The sequence below is a fragment of the Coregonus lavaretus genome, assembly GCF_964263955.1.
Source record: "Coregonus lavaretus genome assembly, contig: HAP1_SCAFFOLD_4684, whole genome shotgun sequence".
NCBI lineage: Eukaryota > Metazoa > Chordata > Actinopteri > Salmoniformes > Salmonidae > Coregonus > Coregonus lavaretus.
In genome coordinates, this window is record NW_028160114.1 from 8,927 (window position 1) to 29,531 (window position 20,605).

General features: G+C 44.5%; 1 protein-coding gene across 1 annotated transcript; it reads right to left on the reverse strand.

Annotated features, from left to right (window-relative positions):
* Positions 1–5,649: 5,649 nt before the first annotated feature.
* Positions 5,650–19,631, reverse strand: LOC311122135 (E3 ubiquitin/ISG15 ligase TRIM25-like). The gene is made up of 5 exons (XM_084196539.1): positions 19,013–19,631; positions 18,493–18,588; positions 6,898–7,131; positions 6,413–6,425; positions 5,650–6,220 (listed from the first exon to the last, which is right to left on the reverse strand). Exons 1-5 carry the CDS (start codon positions 19,592–19,594, stop codon positions 5,706–5,708), a joined length of 1,440 nt encoding a protein of 479 aa, XP_084052665.1. The 5' UTR covers positions 19,595–19,631; the 3' UTR covers positions 5,650–5,705.
* Between the last annotated feature and the right edge of the window lie 974 nt (positions 19,632–20,605).

Here is a 20,605-nt window from a genome sequence, read left to right on the forward strand (position 1 = left end):
CATTCAGCAACACATACTTTCTCAATGCATCTGCTCCTAACCGATTTAAACTCCTACCATATCTTCCCACTAAACTTTAAAATGTCCTTCCTCACTGTTCTCTCTCTGTCTTACTACTAACTTTGAAACTTAGCTTACTGTCTCAGAGTTCTTCCAACCCTAATCTACTCCTAACTTATTTTAATCTAATCTTTTCTCTCATAACATTTAAAACCTTTTCCCCTGATTTATTGACAAAATCTCTTACCACCAACTTTTTGGAATATGTGATTGGGAAAGTTCCCCACCTGCTTCTGACTCATTACACACAGACTTGGCAAAACGACTAACCACCTTTTAGCCTAGCCTGAAATCCCTTAGTGTAAGAATGTAACCCCGAATAACAATCACCCCTTTGAACTTTTCAGACAGATTGTCTTAATAGACAGGCTAGTGTACATCTTATTGTACAATTCAATTTAAACAATGCATCTCTTCCCAACACTGCCATAACAGTTTCTTCTAATATTAGTACCTTAAGAGTAATTAACCGTTTTACTACCTCAAATCCCTATCCTAATTAGTTATCAATTATTGAGATGTTTAACCTCTTTAGGCTGAACCCAGATAAGTTTTTCCCACTATTCACTATCACTTCTAATGGCCGGTTGTTTCAACTGTTAGCTATTTTCTCTTCTCCTCTAATCGAGGCTCTCAGCAATGCACCCCCCTTCATCTCTTCTAGAACAGGTGATCTTTTTCCTCCTTCATCTTCCTCTGTTGTTTTCTCCTGTTCTTGGGATTCTCTCAGCAGTTTTCTTGGTCCTGTTCCTTCTCGTCGTTGACATATCAGTATTCTTCAAAAGGTTATCTTCTAAGTTCTGTTCTTGAAATATCATCTTCTTACCAGTGGCCTTTCCTTTGGCCTCACTGTATTATTCTTCTCCTTCAATTCTTGAGGTCTTCATCCAGTCATGTTACTTCTTCCACTTCTCCATTTCTTCTTTGCTCTTGTACCTTCAACTTTCATCAGAGATCAAATCTCTAGTATCCATTTCTTCTTTCCTCTCTTGCCACTTCCCTCTGATCACAGAGTCACCTCCACCCATGGCCTCTCATCAATCACTCTCATCTTCATCCTCCTCATCTCCTTCACGTTCCCAGACATCCCGGTTTTCCTTCCTTCTGGAGTTTTGAATTCATCTTCATCGTCGTTTCTGCTCGTATTCGTCTTCATCTCTGATGCCATAATCACCCTGCTGGATGATGTCTTTCTGCTGAATCCATATGTGAGAAAGGTGTACTAACTTCTGCCATTAGTCTCTCCTAACACTACCTTAGTTAAATAATTACTATTTTAGTCAATTTTCCCCTATATCAACCCTTTTAAATTCCTTTATTGTGAACTATATTATTTTAGACTATATAAGTTATATAGGCTTCCCCCCTTTAATTCTTAATATAACCTAAACAAATCCATTAACCATCCTGAATAATTAACCCCAATTCCTATTCCTATGTCACCAATATCAATTAGTGTTGGCTATCTTACCCCAACCCATCAAATGCAAGTAAATGAAGTTAGTAAACTTCAGACTAAAATACCCATAAACAAAGCCTTCTAACCTTACAACCCTTCAATACTCCAATTCCCATAACCCCTTGCTCTATTAGCTCTAATTATCTTAAATTTACAGAACAATCCTCAATCCATCCTTGATTCCCAACACATCTGTAATCAAACCCCAATGATACACAGCCTCCAAAATGCAATTTTTAATGAAATAGTATTTGCCAAGCCCATGTAAAATTGTCATAACATCACATATTCTGTTAGGATGATTTTGTGTACTAGCCTGATCCGATCCTCTCGTCTGCCTCGTCACACCTTGTTCGTGACGCACACGTCAGCCCCTTCTCTCTCTCTCGTCTCGCCGTTCCATGTTCCTCTCATATTTCACAAAAACATAGAAACACACACGATTTCAGCAGTTAATGCAATCACTGAGTATTTCCAACCATCCAATATTCGTTCGTTCTACATTATTCACTCTAAGACTAAACTCAGAACTAAATAGATCGCTCAAAAACCTTTTTTTATTTTAATCCGTTATTTAATTATTTAATTAAATGTATTATAATCCGCTACCATATATCTAATTTATAAATTCAATAGGTCCCAAAACAAGTTTCATCTTAACCCACCGCCGTTTAAACTTATAAGATTCGTGTTAAAATCTCTTTATGCGTATTTGTTCCGTCGTCTGTGTTCCTCTGTCTCCCCCTGCAGTTTAACCAATGTGTTGTTTTACAGAAATCCACGCATGCGCAAATATCATTTTAACCTCATGCTTGAGTTTCAGCATCCCATCGTGGTGCCGTCTAGTGCCGTAAAACAAAACGTTCCCTAATCTCGTGCCATAAACTCCAACTCCCCCGTTCTGTAGTATAATGTCGCAAAATTAAACACATGCCCATACATTTATTAAATAGATCGCTCCAAAACATTATTTAATTTTAATCGTCTTTTAATTTAATTAATTATACTCCGTCAACATATATTTGATTTATAACTTTACTACATCTCGCCAAATAGTTTCACGTTCGACCAACAGCCGTTTAACACCTAAGAGATTTTTCCCCAAAATCTCTCTTATTCTGTGACTATTGTCCCTTCCGACCCCCCACATGGGACCTATGACCCTTACCCATAATGCCGTGCTTTGTAGGCTTAGCACATAACCACATGTTGTAGTTTTTAGCCCCGTAAAATCACACGCACATGCGCACAACCCCTTAAGCCCATGCTTCCCACACAATAGACCGATAGCATTACGCTACAGCGTCAATATTTTATACGTTATACTCACACAATTACACATAACAGAGCTCACATTTGCGTAGAACTTTCAGCTCCACCACATACAAACAAGTTTAAGAGGCTTGAATCCATCGCAGTGGACCTCTTAGGTTGAAGTTATCATGTAGCACACAACACACTTAGCATTTAGCAGTTAGCCATTGCTAACTGCTGCCTACAACATGTAACAAAACCCAGCATTGCGTTCCTTTAATTGAGTACTGTTTCGTTTGCCCTAAATTTATTCTGCCGTGGGTATGGCTATTTCAGTGAGCGATCCTCCCCAATGCAAATATCCCGTCGGACAGAAGTTGAGCAAGCCATCCCCAATAAATTTTCAACCAAACCCCAGTCCCAGACTGACCTGAAACTCCTAGTGCGTTCCAGGTTTTATGGCCCACCCTGTTGGTCGCCTCGTCACGAGGGCTTATCTAAACCTGCAATGCTCTAAAATTGTATACATATCTTGGCCCCGACTGTTCTTGACTTACTATTCAAGCAACACATCTCTATAAACAATTTTTAAAATTTGTATAATGATTAGCCAGACCCCAGTCATCAGCAAAAACACCACCTAAGGCACAGTCATAAGGGTACATTCCTCCAGTGTACACAAGCAGTAACAAAACCAACAACTTAGCTGTGTTTGGTCGGGTCATGACTCCAAACCGAAGTTAGCTTGAGTTAGCTTGGCGACTCCAAATGCAGCAAAGAAGGATTGCATCATCCCTCCTGGCAAGCTCGCCATTATGTCGTATATGATGAATGGTGGTCGTCCTTGCTGATGAACAAAAGGAGTCTGCTCATACTGAACGTTGATCATAAGGTTTATTCAGATCACAAGCTTCAGCATGAGTAACAGACTTGCAAGGTCCGGAGAGCAGTGTCCTCCAATTCTAATGTCTGCTCTGTCCTATCTTCTTCGTGTACCCCTATTTATAACCAATGCAACAAGATGGGCTCCCTCTTCTGGCCAGTTTACAATACACTTCCTGTCTATTATATGTTACATTATACTAAACATTGCCTTTTGATACTAACATAACCAACATTCTATTTCTTCATGAAAAACATTTAAAACAGTCATAATTTCCATACACTACACATGCGTGCATACATTTTTGTGTATGGGTGGTCCTGGGGATCGAACCCACTACCTTGGCGTTACAAGCGCCGTGCTCTACCAGCTGAGCTACAGAGGACCAATCTTTTTTGAGGGCCTTCCTCTGACACCGCCTGGTATAGAGGTCCTGGATGGCAGGGAGCTTTGCCCCTGTGATATACTGGGCCGTACGCACTACCCTCTGTAGTGCCTTGCGGTCAGAGGCCAAGCAGTTGCCATACCAGGCGGTGATGCAACCAGTCAGGATGCTCTCGATGGTGCAGCTGTAGAATTTTTTGAGGATCTGAGGACCCATGCCAAATCTTTTTAGTCTCCTGAGGGGGAATAGGCTTTGTCGTGCCCTCTTTACGACTGTCTTGGTGTGTTTGGACCATGATAGTTCGTTGGTGATGTGGACACCAAGGAACTTGAAGCTCTCAACCTGTTCCACTACAGCCCCGTCGATGAGAATGGATCCTTCAGTGGATCCAGACAGACGGAGCAACAGAACACTTCTAGATTGTCAGCCATTTTAGTGCTTTCACCTGAAGGTTGAGCAACAGGGTGTCAAAGATCGTTAATTGTTAATGGACTTTCCATTAGGAACACAGGGGGAAAACTACGTAGGGAACAGGGTGTCATTTGGGCCAGAGACAGTAACTCCCCTGGGTATGAATTGTCTCTCTATCTTATCTGTCTTCTATATGATGTTCTCCTCTCCTCCTCTCTTCTCTCCTCTATTCACTCTATTCTATCATCCACACCACATGCCAGCTTCAACACAATCCATTTACAAGTTAAAGACACACCTTGGAATAAATAGCAAAGGAAAACTACTACTAGATGGATTTTTTATTTCCCATCACCATGAATCATATTTAATAACTGAACAGTAGCAGACCTAACTTCATCTGTTCCTGACTCTGGGTAGTGGATTAAAAAGACCATCAATCTCCAATGATATTAAAGTACAATTCTGAACATTACTGATATATACTGAGTGACAAGTCAAGATATGTGCTTGGTTTTTATTGATGGGTTAACAGCACCACCTGCTGGACAGGTTTAATATTGCTTGACTGAGCAGTATGGGAGAATAAAAGATGCCAAATTTAGGGTCGGTTTCCTGGACATCTCCATTGAACATGCTTTTTAGTCTAGGACTAGGCTTCATCTGTGTCCGGGAAACCGGCCCATATAGTTCAATTAGCAAGTAAGTAACACTACCTGTTCCATGATACTGAGGAAAATGACATTGAGACAGAGAACCAATTGAGAAAACATTTCAATGGTTCTGAATGACAACCAACATACATTAACAGCATACATCATGATTAATGTGAATATATAAGATTAAAACATTGCACTTAAAAAAATATGAATGCATTGAATTGTAATTCACAACATCTTCTGAAGATCAAATCAATCAAATCATTGTACATAAAAACAGAGCAGAATGAATCATCACATCTGGGGACCATCACCACCAGCATGACTAGTATCTATGTGGACCCTACTACAGTTTAACCAGCTCAGCTATAGACTACACCAGCATGACTAGTATCTATGTGGACCCTACTACAGTTTAACCAGCTCAGCTATAGACTACACCAGCATGACTAGTATCTATGTGGACCCTACTACAGTTTAACCAGCTCAGCTATAGACTACACCAGCATGACTAGTATCTATGTGGACCCTACTACAGTTTAACCAGCTCAGCTATAGACTACACCAGCATGACTAGTATCTATGTGGACCCTACTACAGTTTAACCAGCTCAGCAGTACCATTATAGAGCCAAAACCCAGGATAGAGGGGCTGAGTGAATGTGGTCTGGACTCTGTGGAGGAGGGTCATTGTGTGAGAGACACTGTAGAAGGACAGAGTACCTGCCTTGTGATCCAGGTCCACTCCTACTCTGGAGGACTGAGGGCCTGATACTGTAGTCCCAACATTATTGTGTCTGAAACAATAACCACCACTAGAGCGCACTAAACTCCAGGACTTGTTATTATCTCCAAATCTATTAGCTGTCTCTGTTCTGCTGATGTCTTTATATGAGACTGCTGTATAAACCAACCCCCCACTCCACTCCACCTCCCAGTAACAGCGTCCAGACAGACCCTCTCTACACAGAACCTGGCAACAGTTGGTGAATCTGTCTGGATGAACAGGATATGGTTGGACTTGGTCTGTATCGGTCACCTTTCTGTTCCCTTCAGACTGAGAGAGGTATGTGCCTGCTGTGTTTGGGTCCAGTGTGAGCTGACAGGAATCTGGGAGAAGAGCAGAGCAGAGACCAATGAGGGGAGTTAGAACAATAAGTGAAGTCAGATACTGTATCTACCCTGTCTTTGATTAGAGCACAGCAGAGATCAAATCAGAGGAATATGAGGAGTCAGATAGATACCCAGTCTTTGATTAGATCTACTATTGCTATATATTTCTAGAGGGGTTGTTAGGGGTGCCAGTAAAAAGAGACTGTTAGTTACTTCAGAATAAAGAGACTCACATTGTAAGAACTGTTCTCTGGTCTTGGGCTCTGGAGGCAGTACAACATCCACTATATTCACTACAGACACACAAACACATTCACAGAGAGAGGGAATGTTATCATCATACCATATTCCACATGTATATGACTAGTAGGGAACTTTCAATGGTCTAAAGTTGATGTTCTTATTATTTTCAACACACCTGTAGTGGAGATCTTGGTCCATTCTCCTTTAAGGACGTCTTCTAGTTTCTCTCTCAGTTCAGACACAGTCTTACTCACATCTCCAAAGTACTGAAGAGGACGGACAACGATGCTGGGTAAATCTGAAGATACACTGGTACCGGAGAGAGACTGATAACTCTGGGGAGAGAGAGAGAGAGAGAACAGAACCAAATGATTGAGAGTTTCACATTGAGTTTTAATTTCATATCACATGTATCAAGGCAATTGAGTTACCTGGAGGAAATGGATGTGATCCTCTGTGTGTGAGAGCTGCTCCAGCTCAGTGCTTCTCTTCCTCAGCTCAGCTATCTCCTGCTCCAGTTGCTCCAGGAGTCCTTCAGCTTGACTCACTTGAGCCTTCTCTTGGGCTCTGATCAGCTCCTTCACCTCAGAGCGCCTTCTCTCAATGGAGCGGATCAGCTCGGTAAAGATCTTATCACTGTCCTCCACTGCTGCCTGTGCAGAGCGCTGTTAAGAGAGAGAGAGAGAGAGAGAGAGAGAGACTGACTTGTCTTACTTTAATGAGCCATCCTCATTACACTAACACCCCCCCTCCTAAAAGCACATTGCGTGACACAACAACCTCCACACAATCACATTATCCAGTACCCAACACCACAGTACAATACACCAACCAGCACCACATTCCAACCGTCCATCCAACCCCTCCTCTCCAGCCGTACAGACAGCCCCCCTGAGCCCCCATACCTCCTGAAACATCTCCTCACTGTTGATCATTTTGTACAACTCAAACTCAACCCTAAGGCGTCAACAGTAATGGCATTACCCTGGCAACACAGAAAAAACATGATGAACAGTCTGTCATTGCAGAAAACGGACACCCCTCCCCAACTCCCAGGTCAACCCGAGCCAACCAGCTATTGGTGTCCAGGGCTCCATGTAATACCCTCCACTGGAGGACCCCTGACCTTTCCAGCACTGGGAGCTTATAGAGCACCCTCCACCTATACCCTGCCATGCTCTCAGCCCCCACAACCCCCTGCCACTGATGCCCCTTCACTCCCACTAAGCTCAGAGTGTTAAAAGTCAGTAAGTCCTCCAGACTCTCCTGCCAGTCCCCAGTCTCTGCTGTCACTTGCAGTGGTGGAAACGGTGGTGGCCCCTCCTCAGGCTGCTCCAGCCCTCAGTACTGCAGCATAGAAATCAGAGACCCCTGCTGTATTGAGTCTCTCCTGCCGCATGATGAAGATCTGCTGATCCAGCCCCAAACCACCAGCCCTCCTCAACAGAGCACATGCTGGTTCCCTCCAGCCCACCTCCGTACGGTACAGTAGCCTCTGCACCGCTTTGAGTCAGAACGATGGAACTGTCCCTGGTGAATGCCCCTCCCTACCCAGACTGGCCTACTGAGCCCTCCCCCCACCTTGACCATACATGAAGCCCCAGCGTACAGCATTTGAACACAGGCCACAAAATTCTCCCCACAACCAAAACAACACATTGAACAGATATTCATGGTCCACCCTATCAAAGGCTTTCTCCTGATTATGAACAGATTGTCTGTGATTATGTGTCCTGATACGCAGTTACCCGTCCATATTATAGTCCACACAGAGCAATGCCACAGGCCTCCAGTACTTTATGTTGCTCAAATCCCTATTTTGGGCAGGAGAGTCAAAGCCTCCCGTCTACAGCTTAGCGACAGCTCCCCCACCCCGATGCACTCACGCAACACACGTCCTGTCCAATAATTTCCCAGACCTTTAAAAAAAAAATCAGAGGCAGACTGTCTGAGAGACGGCAGCTGAGAGTTTGTGAAAGGCCAGGGAAATGTCAATTCTCTGTGACAGAGAGAGTTTGGAAAGGTCTGTGAGCAGTACCTGAGAACAACCATGATCACAGAGTTATGCCCTCTATAAATCAGAGTACAACTCCACAGCCGCGGCCTCATCTCCCCACAACAGAAGTTACCCACCCATCAGGCTCCCTCATCTCCCCACAACAGAAGTTACCCACCCATCAGGCTCCCTCATCTCCCCACAACAGAAGTTACCCACCCATCAGGCTCCCTCATCTCCCCACAACAGAAGTTACCCACCCATCAGGCTCCCTCATCTCCCCCACAACAGAAGTTACCCACCCATCAGGCTCCCTCATCTCCCCACAACAGAAGTTACCCACCCATCAGGTTCCCTCATCTCCCCCACAACAGAAGTTACCCACCCATCAGGCTTCCTCATCTCCTCACAACAGAAGTTACCCACCCATCAGGCTCCCTCATCTCCCCACAACTGAAGTTACCCACCCATCAGGCTCCCTCATCTCCCCACAACAGAAGTTACCCACCCATCAGGCTCCCTCATCTCCCCCACAACAGAAGTTACCCACCCATCAGGCTTCCTCATCTCCTCACAACAGAAGTTACCCACCCATCAGGCTCCCTCATCTCCCCACAACAGAAGTTACCCACCCATCAGGCTCCCTCATCTCCCCACAACAGAAGTTACCCACCCATCAGGCTCCCTCATCTCCCCACAACAGAAGTTACCCACCCATCAGGCTCCCTCATCTCCCCACAACAGAAGTTACCCACCCATCAGGCTCCCTCATCTCCCCACAACAGAAGTTACCCACCCATCAGGCTCCCTCATCTCCCCCACAACAGAAGTTACCCACCCATCAGGCTCCCTCATCTCCCCACAACAGAAGTTACCCACCCATCAGGCTCCCTCATCTCCCCACAACAGAAGTTACCCACCCATCAGGCTCCCTCATCTCCCCACAACAGAAGTTACCCACCCATCAGGCTCCCTCATCTCCCCACAACAGAAGTTACCCACCCATCAGGCTCCCTCATCTCCCCACAACAGAAGTTACCCACCCATCAGGCTCCCTCATCTCCCCCACAACAGAAGTTACCCACCCATCAGGCTCCCTCATCTCCCCACTACAGAAGTTACCCACCCATCAGGCTCCCTCATCTCCAACACAGCAGAAGTTACCCACCCATCAGGCTCCCTCATCTCCCCACAACAGAAGTAACCCACCCATCAGGCTCCCTCCTCTCCCCCACAACAGAAGTTACTCCCCCTTCTGCTGTAACCACCTCTCCCAAAAGCCTTGGAAGCTTGAGCAAAAAGTGACATCTTGGAAGAGCTTTACATGGAATTTCCAATAGGACACCTGCCTGGGCCAGGGTGAAACAGAGAACTGAGCCCTGTACTAGGTGCAGACACATTTTGGAAAGCAAAGACAAGGTCATTGATTTTGGCTCTAACCACTAACAACCTACCCTTACACACCTCTTTTGCTACCCCTGCACTAAGATTTGTGCCATGGCTCAGCACCTGCGCCCCCTTCCACCAGACCCCCAATACACTTAATTAATCACATCACTGTGTGTCTCTTGCAAAAAAATCACGTTTAAATGTTTTTGTTTTACTTATTCCCCCAGTCTCTGCCGCCGTTCATGTTAAGGAAGTCTAACCGTGAAATCTCCATAAGAGGTGGGAGGGAAATCACCACAATCAGAAACCAGTAGAGAAGCCCATAAAGCCACCATGCCAGAAAAAACCATCCATTTAAGCAGATTCTGAAGACATGCCCTTAAGAACCCATGACCCATTTTCTCAGCCTATACCGCTTCCTGGGTGAGAGGACACTAAACCCCTCATTCTTCATCACGTGTTGTACTGACCTTACAAACCTTCCAGGATCAATAAAATAAGACTCCAGCAGAACCTTATTTTTCCCCTTTAGTCTCCATCAGGAACCTAGAAAGTTATCTCACCGTATATACTGGGCCCTCAGCCTGACAGCTCTGGATCCAATGAGCCGTCTGAAAACGAGACCGCATTGTCCTCCGCTCCCATAGACTCACCTCCCCCCTCTTCTTCCTCGTCCATTGGCACGGTACCGTCCTCCTCCTCCCCAGTCTCTGCCCCCCTGCACTTCCCCCTGATCAGTGCATCTTCCCCAATCGCAGGCAATATTTCCTGGGATGAGCCCGCCAAGCCTTTGCCCACCGGAGTCTCTGTTACTACAGAAACCTGCCTCAGCTCATGTAGCCCAGCTGCAACCTCCCCACCACCGCTTTCTCCACGGCCTGCGCACCACCACTTGACCCTGCTCTACTCTCCTCCTTCCTGGTACCACCACCACTTGGCCATGCACTACTCTCCTCCTTCCTGGTACCACCACCACTTGATCCTGCTCTACTCTCCTCCTTCCTGGTACCACCACCACTTGACCCTGCTCTACTCTCCTCCTTCCTGGTACCACCACCACTTGGCCCTGCTCTACTCTCCTCCTTCCTGGTACCACCACCACTTGACCCTGCTCTACTCTCCTCCCTCCTGGTACCACCACCACATGACCCTGCTCTACTCTCCTCCTTCCTGGTACCACCACCACTTGACCCTGCTCTACTCTCCTCCCTCCTGGTACCACCACCACTTGACCCTGCTCTGCTCTACTCTCCTCCTTCCTGGTACCACCACCACTTGACCCTGCTCTACTCTCCTCCCTCCTGGTACCACCACCACATGACCCTGCTCTACTCTCATCCTTCCTGGTACCACCACCACTTGACCCTGCTCTACTCTCCTCCCTCCTGGTACCACCACCACTTGACCCTGCTCTACTCTCCTCCCTCCTGGTACCACCACCACTTGACCCTGCTCTACTCTCCTCCCTCCTGGTACCACCACCACTTGACCCTGCTCTACTCTCCTCCCTCCTGGTACCACCACCACCACTTGACCCTGCTCTACTCTCCTCCCTCCTGGTACCACCACCACCACTTGACCCTGCTCTACTCTCCTCCCTCCTGGTACCCGCTCCATATATTCTGCAATTCTAAGTAATTACTACTTTAGTAAGGATATACACTTAGTAAGGACATACACTTTATTCAGTACTACTGCAGTTGCTTAATAATTCCAATAGATGGCAGCATAAGACCATGAATGACATTTCAGAAGATTAGTTTAGTTCTCTCCCTGGATACACCATCACTCCACCTCACAGGAAAACTCCTGCCTGAGCTTTTTACTGTCCCTTTCCACACTGCTAATGCAAGAGGAAGGACTGAAAACACATTACTGTGAAGTAATATAATGATGATTCATGTTTATTATTACCTGTTTTTATGGTCATGTTTTTAAATTATACTTCATTACTATAACGATTATCAATAAGCCTGAACATTAATTCAGTCACCTCTGGTCGACAAAAACGTATTTTTCTAGTCCATTCATTGTCAAATTCATCAACCAGCATCGAGCCACTCTGCCTTCTCGAACAAGTAGCCAAATCAACAAGCCCCGCCAAAAGCTTGAGCCGTCAGCGACAGCGAGCACTCTGTACTATAACGATTATCAATAAGCCTTCTCGCACAAGCGAGGGGTATGTTGAGGTAGATTTGCTAACCACGAGGGTTGCATGACGTAATTGATTGGCGGGCTGGAAGATGCAGTGTGTTGTCTTTCCTATTCCCAGGCTGTTTACTCCCAATATCAGATATTAAGAACGTTTTTATATAATGCATGTTTACTAGGGTTGAAGTTAGCGCATCTGACTAATGATTATTTGACCGGGGTTCAATACCTGCTAGAGTTAATATTTTGTTGCTCTCCCAAAAGCAACACAGGCCTAATACGAGATATATAGCTAACTGTAAAGTAATGAGTGACCTTTTTAGAAAATCATAGGACATAGTCTTTGGTTGCATGCTATTTTATGCTTGTAGCCTATAACTGATGCTTTGTGGTCTTATGCAGCCATCTATTGGAAATATTTAGCAATTAAAAGTTAGTAATTCACGTAAAGACATTGGTGAGGCAGCTAAGAAATAAAGTGTAGTTTTCTTATTAATTCTGGAGATCAGTCTCAAACCTGCCCCTTGCCTCTCAAACTCGTCGTCCAGAGCTCTATAAATATCCATCAACAATTGTCTGTCAGCACCACCAGCATGGTATTTACTACATTTAAATTTTAGTAATTTAGAGCGACTTACATTTAGTGAATACATCTTTTTTTTTTATACTGGCCCCCCGTGGGAATCGAACCCACAACCCTGGCGTTGCAAACGCCATGCTCTATCAACTGAGCTACATCCCTGCCGGCCATTCCCTCCCCTACGCTGGGCCAATTGTGCGCCGCCCATGAGTCTCCCGGTCGCGGCCGGCTGCGACAGAGCCTGGATTCGAACCAGGATCTCTAGTGGCACAGTTAGCACTGCGATGCAGTGCCTTAGACCACTGCGCCACTCAGGAGTACAACATAAAATTATTACTAAAATATTCTCTAAACGTGTTCTAGGCTACCCTACCCTAGAATTAGGGTTAGGGGTTAGAGTTAAGGCTAAAATATGTTATAAGTAGGGTTAGAGTTTCTGTATAGCACTTTTTAGCACTTTTTTACATCAGCAATCTGCTGATGTAAAAAGGACTTTATAAACACATTAGATTGATTGATTGTTAGGTTTAGGGTATTTAAAGCAAAAAAAATGAATAGGTTTATAGCTCTCTTGCTCCTCCCTGTGGCCTTCTGTGGGTACTACATACCTCATTCACGACACTTGCTAGGCTCATTATCTGAGGTAGCAACTGTGTCAGATCTATAAATCAATGAGCTACACCTATCCATTTAGTTTACAACTCAGTGAACCTGCGCAGCATTCGCTCAATTCAATGCCTATGAACTTACAGATGTCGACGCATATCAAATTACCCAGCAGTAATATAGAAACAATAAATGTAAAAAAAATCTTTTTACGGTTATTTCTTAATTTAAAAATTTTTTTCTGGCTGTTTAAATCGGCCACATCTTGAAAAAGAGGATGGATATGCGTTTTGTTTAGGTTACACACCTTTTTCTGAAATAAAATATGATTAACCATGACCAGAAAATGTTAATTGTTTGATTGCTATGCGCCAACCATACGTAGCACTGTGGGTCACCACAAGGTGTACCCAGGTGAACAGTGAGTTTGCTCACCAAGTAGTCATAACCTTGTTAATAATAAGTTACCTGAGGTAAAGCTACAATGTTAATACGGGCTGGTCTCATTACCAGCCCATAATAGTGAAGTTGGCATTGTGACGCAGAACAGTGGGCTGGGAATAGAACTTTCATTAGGCGAGTTGGTGCCACAGAGCTCAAAACAACTAATAGGAGCTGGCAGGGTGAAACATGCCCTATTATTTCTAAACTACGGCAAGCATCTGGGACATATGGTAATATTATGAAACTGGGCTCCATGGCAGATGCAATGAAGTAGTTTTATCAGAAAAAGGCGTTCAAAATGTATTGTGTCCAGCCTAGTCCTAGCCCCCGCTGCCGGCTAGTCGCGCTTGTCTGCACCAGAATTATGTCCTACATCCCCACACTAGAAACACCCAAAACTATCTGTGCTAGCAAACCCTGCGTTCCACCCCTCCCCTGCGTAACCTTGAAGTTTGTTAAGAAACAAACACTTGTCTACGAAAACAGACATGTTTAACGGATTCCGCTTGGCACCCAGCCGAGAGCACACGAAAACCACTTTATTTTTAAATTAACCAAAACTAACCAACTACTTGCGGTCTGTTCGTAAGCAATAAACGGAGGCAGATTAGCCACCACAACTCTTATCGAAAGAGGCGACATCTGCACCAACACACCCCTCACAAAAATCCCACTCGCAACAAGACAAACCTTTTTCATTAACCCAACCACCGCCTTGTTCATTCTGGATGCAGAGTGCAGATGTTCCGCTCCAACCTGTTCGCCGACCATGAGCAAAACTTCCTCCACACCTTTCTCCGGAACGGACCCGAAGCGACAGCGTTTCTTCTCCACTCGGTTGAGGCCATCACGCCGCCCTAACAAACTACCCCTACTCCCCCCTCAACTCTAAACGATAAACAGTGGAAACCAATAAACAAACCCTCCACCATGAGAAAATAAATCCAGAAAATACGCAAGAACCAAATGAAAAAAGAATAGTAGCCCTCCTCACGAACCACAAATCTCTCACACAACCAACTTCTTCTTCTATGATATAATGGCGGTCCACAAACCAACGGTAAAGGTGCATGCCGCCACCTACTGTGCTGGAGTGTGTGGTCAATCACGGTTTCCAACATTTCTAAATCCTCCTACCTAACTCAGTACTTCTGAGAAAATAAAGAAGAGCCCTACTAACTTCTAATAGACCCTCCCCCATCCCCAAAATCCCTTCCAACCCCCCCCAACCCCGTCCAACCTCAATGACCCTACACATCTTTCCCTCTCTTCAACATACTTACAACAATATAACAACACATGCTCCACCGTTTCATCGACCGTACCTTCCAGACACAAACCATTCCCATGCTTGCCAACCAGATGTAATGACGAGTTCAATGTACAATGTCCTAAGCGCAATCTAGTAAACACCAGCTCTTCCTTCCTAATCTGACCTTTGAATCTTGGTCCATCAACCTTTCTGTAAAACTGTAAACTATTCATATAAATACCGGCCCTTGTGCTCAGAGTACCATCTCTTCTGCCACACATCTATCAAAATGGCTCTGATCTTACATTTGGCCTCACCTCTACCCAGTGGAACATTAATATCAATGATATCTAGTGTCAAAGCTCTTTTAGCTAACTGGTCTACAATTTCATTCCCTTCCACACCCGAATGTGCTGGGACCCAGCAGAATCTCACTACTAAACCCATTCTCTCAATTCTCCATAATAACATTAATACCTCCAATAGCAGGTCACTCCTATTAGATTTACCAGATGATAAACTATTCAATACAGACAAATCTGAGAATACTATAATTCTAGCAGGTTGTACGTCCTCCAACCACTGGAGGGCAACTATTATCGCCAACAGTTCAACTGAGTATACTCACAGTTCATCTGTTAGTCTTCTACATATCTGCACATCAAATTCAGGAACGTAAACGCCTGCTCCTGTGAGCCCACTATCTGGGTCCTTGGATCCATCTGTGAAAAGCACTAAAAAAGTATAAAAACTTTTACCAATGTAATTGTCAACCAGTTTCTCTATATCACTGACTTCTGACCAATCTTTCATTTTCTCTACCAAGGTTAGATCAACAACAGGGTCTGGGAGTAACCATGGAGGAACATCCCCTATCACCACAGAAGGGCCAACCTCCAACTCCCTCAAACCACTCTCATCAGCAAGCTTTCCAACTGTCCAACCAAAACCACTGCCTTGTCTACTAGTATATTCCCAACAGTCATCTAGAACAGTAGCAGTGGGATGCTCAACCTCACATCCTTTCAACCCAATAAGATAATGACCATTTTTTACGCTGTATATCCAAAGGCATCTCACCTGCCTCCACCAGTAAGGCACATACAGATGTTGATTTAAATGCACCAATACATATCCTTAAAGCTATATACTGGATTCTGTCCAGCTTCTGAAGCCAAGTTTTGCCTTGTTCGATAAACTATACACCCGTAATCAATTGTCGTCCTGATCAGAGCTCTATAAATATCCATCAACGATTGGTTATGAATGGGGTGCTGACAGACAGAGACCCATACAACCAACTACTGCAAAAGTGATGGAATGAGAGAGGCAGAGACATCCTTACAACACTGTACATAGCCATAATATAAGGTTTCTTCTTCTTTGGTGTTTAACGGCGGTTGGCATCCAATATGTTGCATTACCGCCCCTACTGGACTACAATATAAATCCATTATACTTTGTGATACAAAATGGGAAAAGGGGAAATTATAATAATACAGAAAAACACCCTTCCAAATAACCCTACACTCATTAAATACCCACTACCCCATTCCACTACTTTGACCCTATCTGCTCCTGCACCATGCCAACGGCCTGGGAGGACGGGACACCACCACTCAACACACCCTGTAACTCTTCTGAAGTCAAATCTTGTATGCCCAAATACTTCTCTGCAGCTGCCATCACAATATCTATTTTCTGTGATTTACTTTCCATTTGTGCGGTACAGTTGATAACCATTGCTATGAACTCTAAGAAGCTAACTTTACTAAAGCATATATCACTCGTTGGCCTATCCCTCTGTGCTGGCACAGATCTACTACTCACAGGGATCCTCTCAGGATCTCTCACCCTTGACCCATCCTCCTCTACTTTCTTCACTGCCTCAGCATACGACACCTTCTGCACTACTCTGACTCTAGCCACCTCAACCTGCCTCTCTCGCACCGGACACTTCCAATCCCCAGCAACATGGGCATCCCAACAGTTGACACACACAACTTTATCCACCGAAACTACACAAACCTCTACCCCATGCCCTCCTGCACACTTCCCACATCTTGGAATCTCCCTCCTACAAACTGCTGCAACATGACCATAAACGTTGCAACTGAAACAGCACAGTGGATTCGGCACAAACTTAATTCACCAGAACAATCCTTTATCCCATTCTCTTCCACACACATAAAACATCTTGGAATTTCTCTCCCACAAACTGCTGCGAAATGACCATAAACATTGCACGTGAATTTATGGATTTGGCACAAAAGCTCGAATCAAGATAACTGATATATCATAACATGACTTTCTCTGTTAAAGACTCAAAACTCAAAAGGACTGACAGTGACTCCTCTGTTTCACCACGCTCACCACCGGGTCTGCGTCCCACCAAACGGCGGGAATCACAAACACCAGCAGTCTTCAACCTTAATTGCTCCACTTCTCCACTTAACGCTACCCCAGAAATCACTCCTTTCAATGGTGCCCTGTTCCTAAGAGCAAAGCAAGAAACAGATCTTGACCCAAGTTGCGTGACACGGAGCGCCCACTCCCTCTGGTCAGAAGAAACACAAACAAATATCACAAGTCCACTACAGGTTACCTTCACTGATTCAACTGCACCCAACTCCTTTCCCACCCACCCTGAAACCACAAATGGATCTGCCAAAAGGTATGGATCCACTTTCTCCTACAATGTATCTCCTACTGCACCAGATTCTTCTTTATCATGTCCATTGATGCCAGGCTCTGGTTCCGAGCTCTTCACCACACCTTCTACCTCACTTAACTCTCCCTCATTCATTTCCATTTCACCTCCAGAACTCAGTCTGGCGAATGGCTCACTCTGTTTGCACTTGAGTTATAACATTTGAAATGTCTCTATTCCTTTGAACATTTTGTGAGTGCAATGTTTACTGTTCATTTCTGAATGTTTATTTCACTTTTGTTTATTATCTATTTCCCTTGCTTTGGCAATGTAAACATGTGTTTCCCATGCCAATAAAGCCATTTGAATTGATTTGAATTGAGAGAGAGAGAGAGAGAGAGCGAGAGAGAGAGGGCTCCATGTTAATGTATAGGGGACATGAGCCAGTCATGGTTACATTTCACATTTACATTTTTAGTCATTTAGCAGACGCTCTTATCCAGAGCGACTTACAGGAGCAATTAGGGTTAAGTGCCTTGCTCAAGGGCACATCGACATATTTTTCACCTAGTCGGCTCGGGGATTAGAACCAGCGACCTTTCGGTTACTGGCACAACGCTCTTACCCAAAAAGCTACCTGCCTCCACCATGGTTACTCATGGTTATGTGATGAAGTAGCCCCACCTGCGATTTCAAAATCAGTGTCGGCCCTCAGCCCAATAGGGAATGTCCTCTTGGTGTAACGGTCAAGCTGTTGCTTTCTCTCGCGGTAGACCTGGTTCATATCCCGTCGGTTACATTAAGCAGTCTATTCTCTGAACAGAGTCCAGACAGCATGTTCCCAACAGTGGGGTCAGTGGGATTGGATAGGGGCCCCTCTACCTCTCTCTCTCTCTCTCTCTCTCTGACTGGAAGAGAGAAGTGAAATGGTGTGTCTCCTCTGGTCAACAATACTCACCTTGAGAGACTTCACAGCCTGTTTGAGCTCCTTCAGCTCCTTCTCTCTGTCCTGGAATCTCTGCTGGACCTTCTGATGACTCATCCCCAGCTGCCTCTGTGGAGAATCACTCTTCAATGAGCTATCAAGCTTTATTTGTCCAGTAGATCAATAGTATAGTAATGTGACATAGGGCCCATAGAGAGGAAGGTATAAAATCTTGAGGAAGTCCCTTTACCATATGACATTTTCTATGTTGCTATGTTAATGATTATAGTTTTTATGGTAGACGTACATGTATCAAGGGGTTGAGACTGAACTTTGAACTCCTAAAAGGGCCTTCGGAATGATAATAGTGTTTGACTTCAGAAAATGGTGATACATTGGGAGCAAACACAATATACTCAAGGTTTGTGTTCATATTTGTTCTGCTGAGGATTGATTTCATTTGAATGATCTCATATTCAAACAGCCTTAGTTCCTACTGTATCTTTAATTCTTTGTTTATCAGACAGTCACCAACAAGTAGTTTTGGTCTTACCTGTTTCTCAGTCCTCTCTGCTGCAGCTGACACTGTATCATGGCCTTTATGTTCATCCATTGTACACAGATAACAGATACACTGCTGATCGGTACGACAGTAAACCTCCAGCAGTTTGTCATGATGAGAGCAGATCTTCTCCTGTAGTTGTGCGGTGGCTTTGACCAGCTTGTGCTTCTTCAAAGCAGGAGATTCATAGTGAGATTGGAGGTGAGTCTCACAGTAAGAGGCCAGACACACCAGACAGGACATGAGGGCTTTCTGCTTTCTGGTCCCAGTGCAGACATCACACGCCACATCTCCAGGTCCAGCATAGCACAGAGCAGGAGGGGGAGCAGCCTGGAGTCCTGTCTTCTTCAGTTTCACCACCAACTCAGCCAACATGTTATTTTTCCTCAGATTAGGCCTTGGAGTGAAGGTCTCTCTGCACTGAGGACAGCTATAGACCCCTTTCAGATCATCCTGATCCCAGCTTTCTTTAATACAGCCCATACAGTAGCTGTGTCCACAGGCAGTAGTCACCGGATCCTTCAGTGGATCCAGACAGATGGAGCAACAGAACAGTTCCTGATTCTCTGCCATTTTGGTGCTCTCTCCCGTAGCTTAAGCAATGGCAGTGTCAAAGATTACTTTCTGTTTCATGGAACTCTACACCAGAGGACAGGGAGTGGCTTCCTCTTGACTGTGTACTCTGTATGTAGAGGGGGTGTGTTTTCTTTGATAAGGAAGTGTGACAGAGTGTTGGGTAGTAGGCAGAGATGTTCAGTATTTCTCTTACATCTATTTGAAATACGTATTTTAATTACTTCTGAGTATTTTGTCATTTGAATCACACTGGGCTGAACTAAACATTTCAAAATAATAAATACTTTTCTAGACCATTTTTTAAAATTGTGATTCACATTTTGCAATAATTGAAAGTCGCTCTGGATAAAAGTGTCTGCTAAATGATTACAATGTAAATGTAAATGCAAAAATTAAATGATTGCAATCACTGAAAAACTCAATTTAAAGGGATTATTCGGGATTTAGGCAATGAAGCCCTTTATCTATTTCCCCAGAGTCAGATGAACTCACGGACACCATTTTAATGTCTCTGCATCCTGTATGAAGGAAGTTAGAGGTCGTTTTGGGAGCCAATGCCAACTAGCGTTAGCGCAATGACTGGAAGTCTATGGCATGCTAGCAGTTACTATAGACTTCATAGCACTAATGCTAGTTAGAAACTTCCTTCAAACTGTAGAGACAAATAAATGGTTCCATTCATTCATTGATTTTTAGAACATTTTCAGGTCATTGTTTGTTTTCAGTGGAAAGTCCAAATACATATATTTTTCAGATGTTGGGGGTAAAACTGGCAAAGCTATAATGTTTATTTATGCTCCATAAAGTTGTCCTAGAATCTGTTGTTACCCTGACCTCTCCCACAGATTCCATCAGGTTACTACATTCAGTCCATGACCTCTAACCTGCACCTGAACAGCTTCCTCCTGCCCATCGGTGCCATGAACGTCATCAGCATCCTACCTCTGCTGCTGCTGGCCCCTCTCATGGAGTGTGTCACCTCCTGCTACCTGTCCATGGAGAAAACAC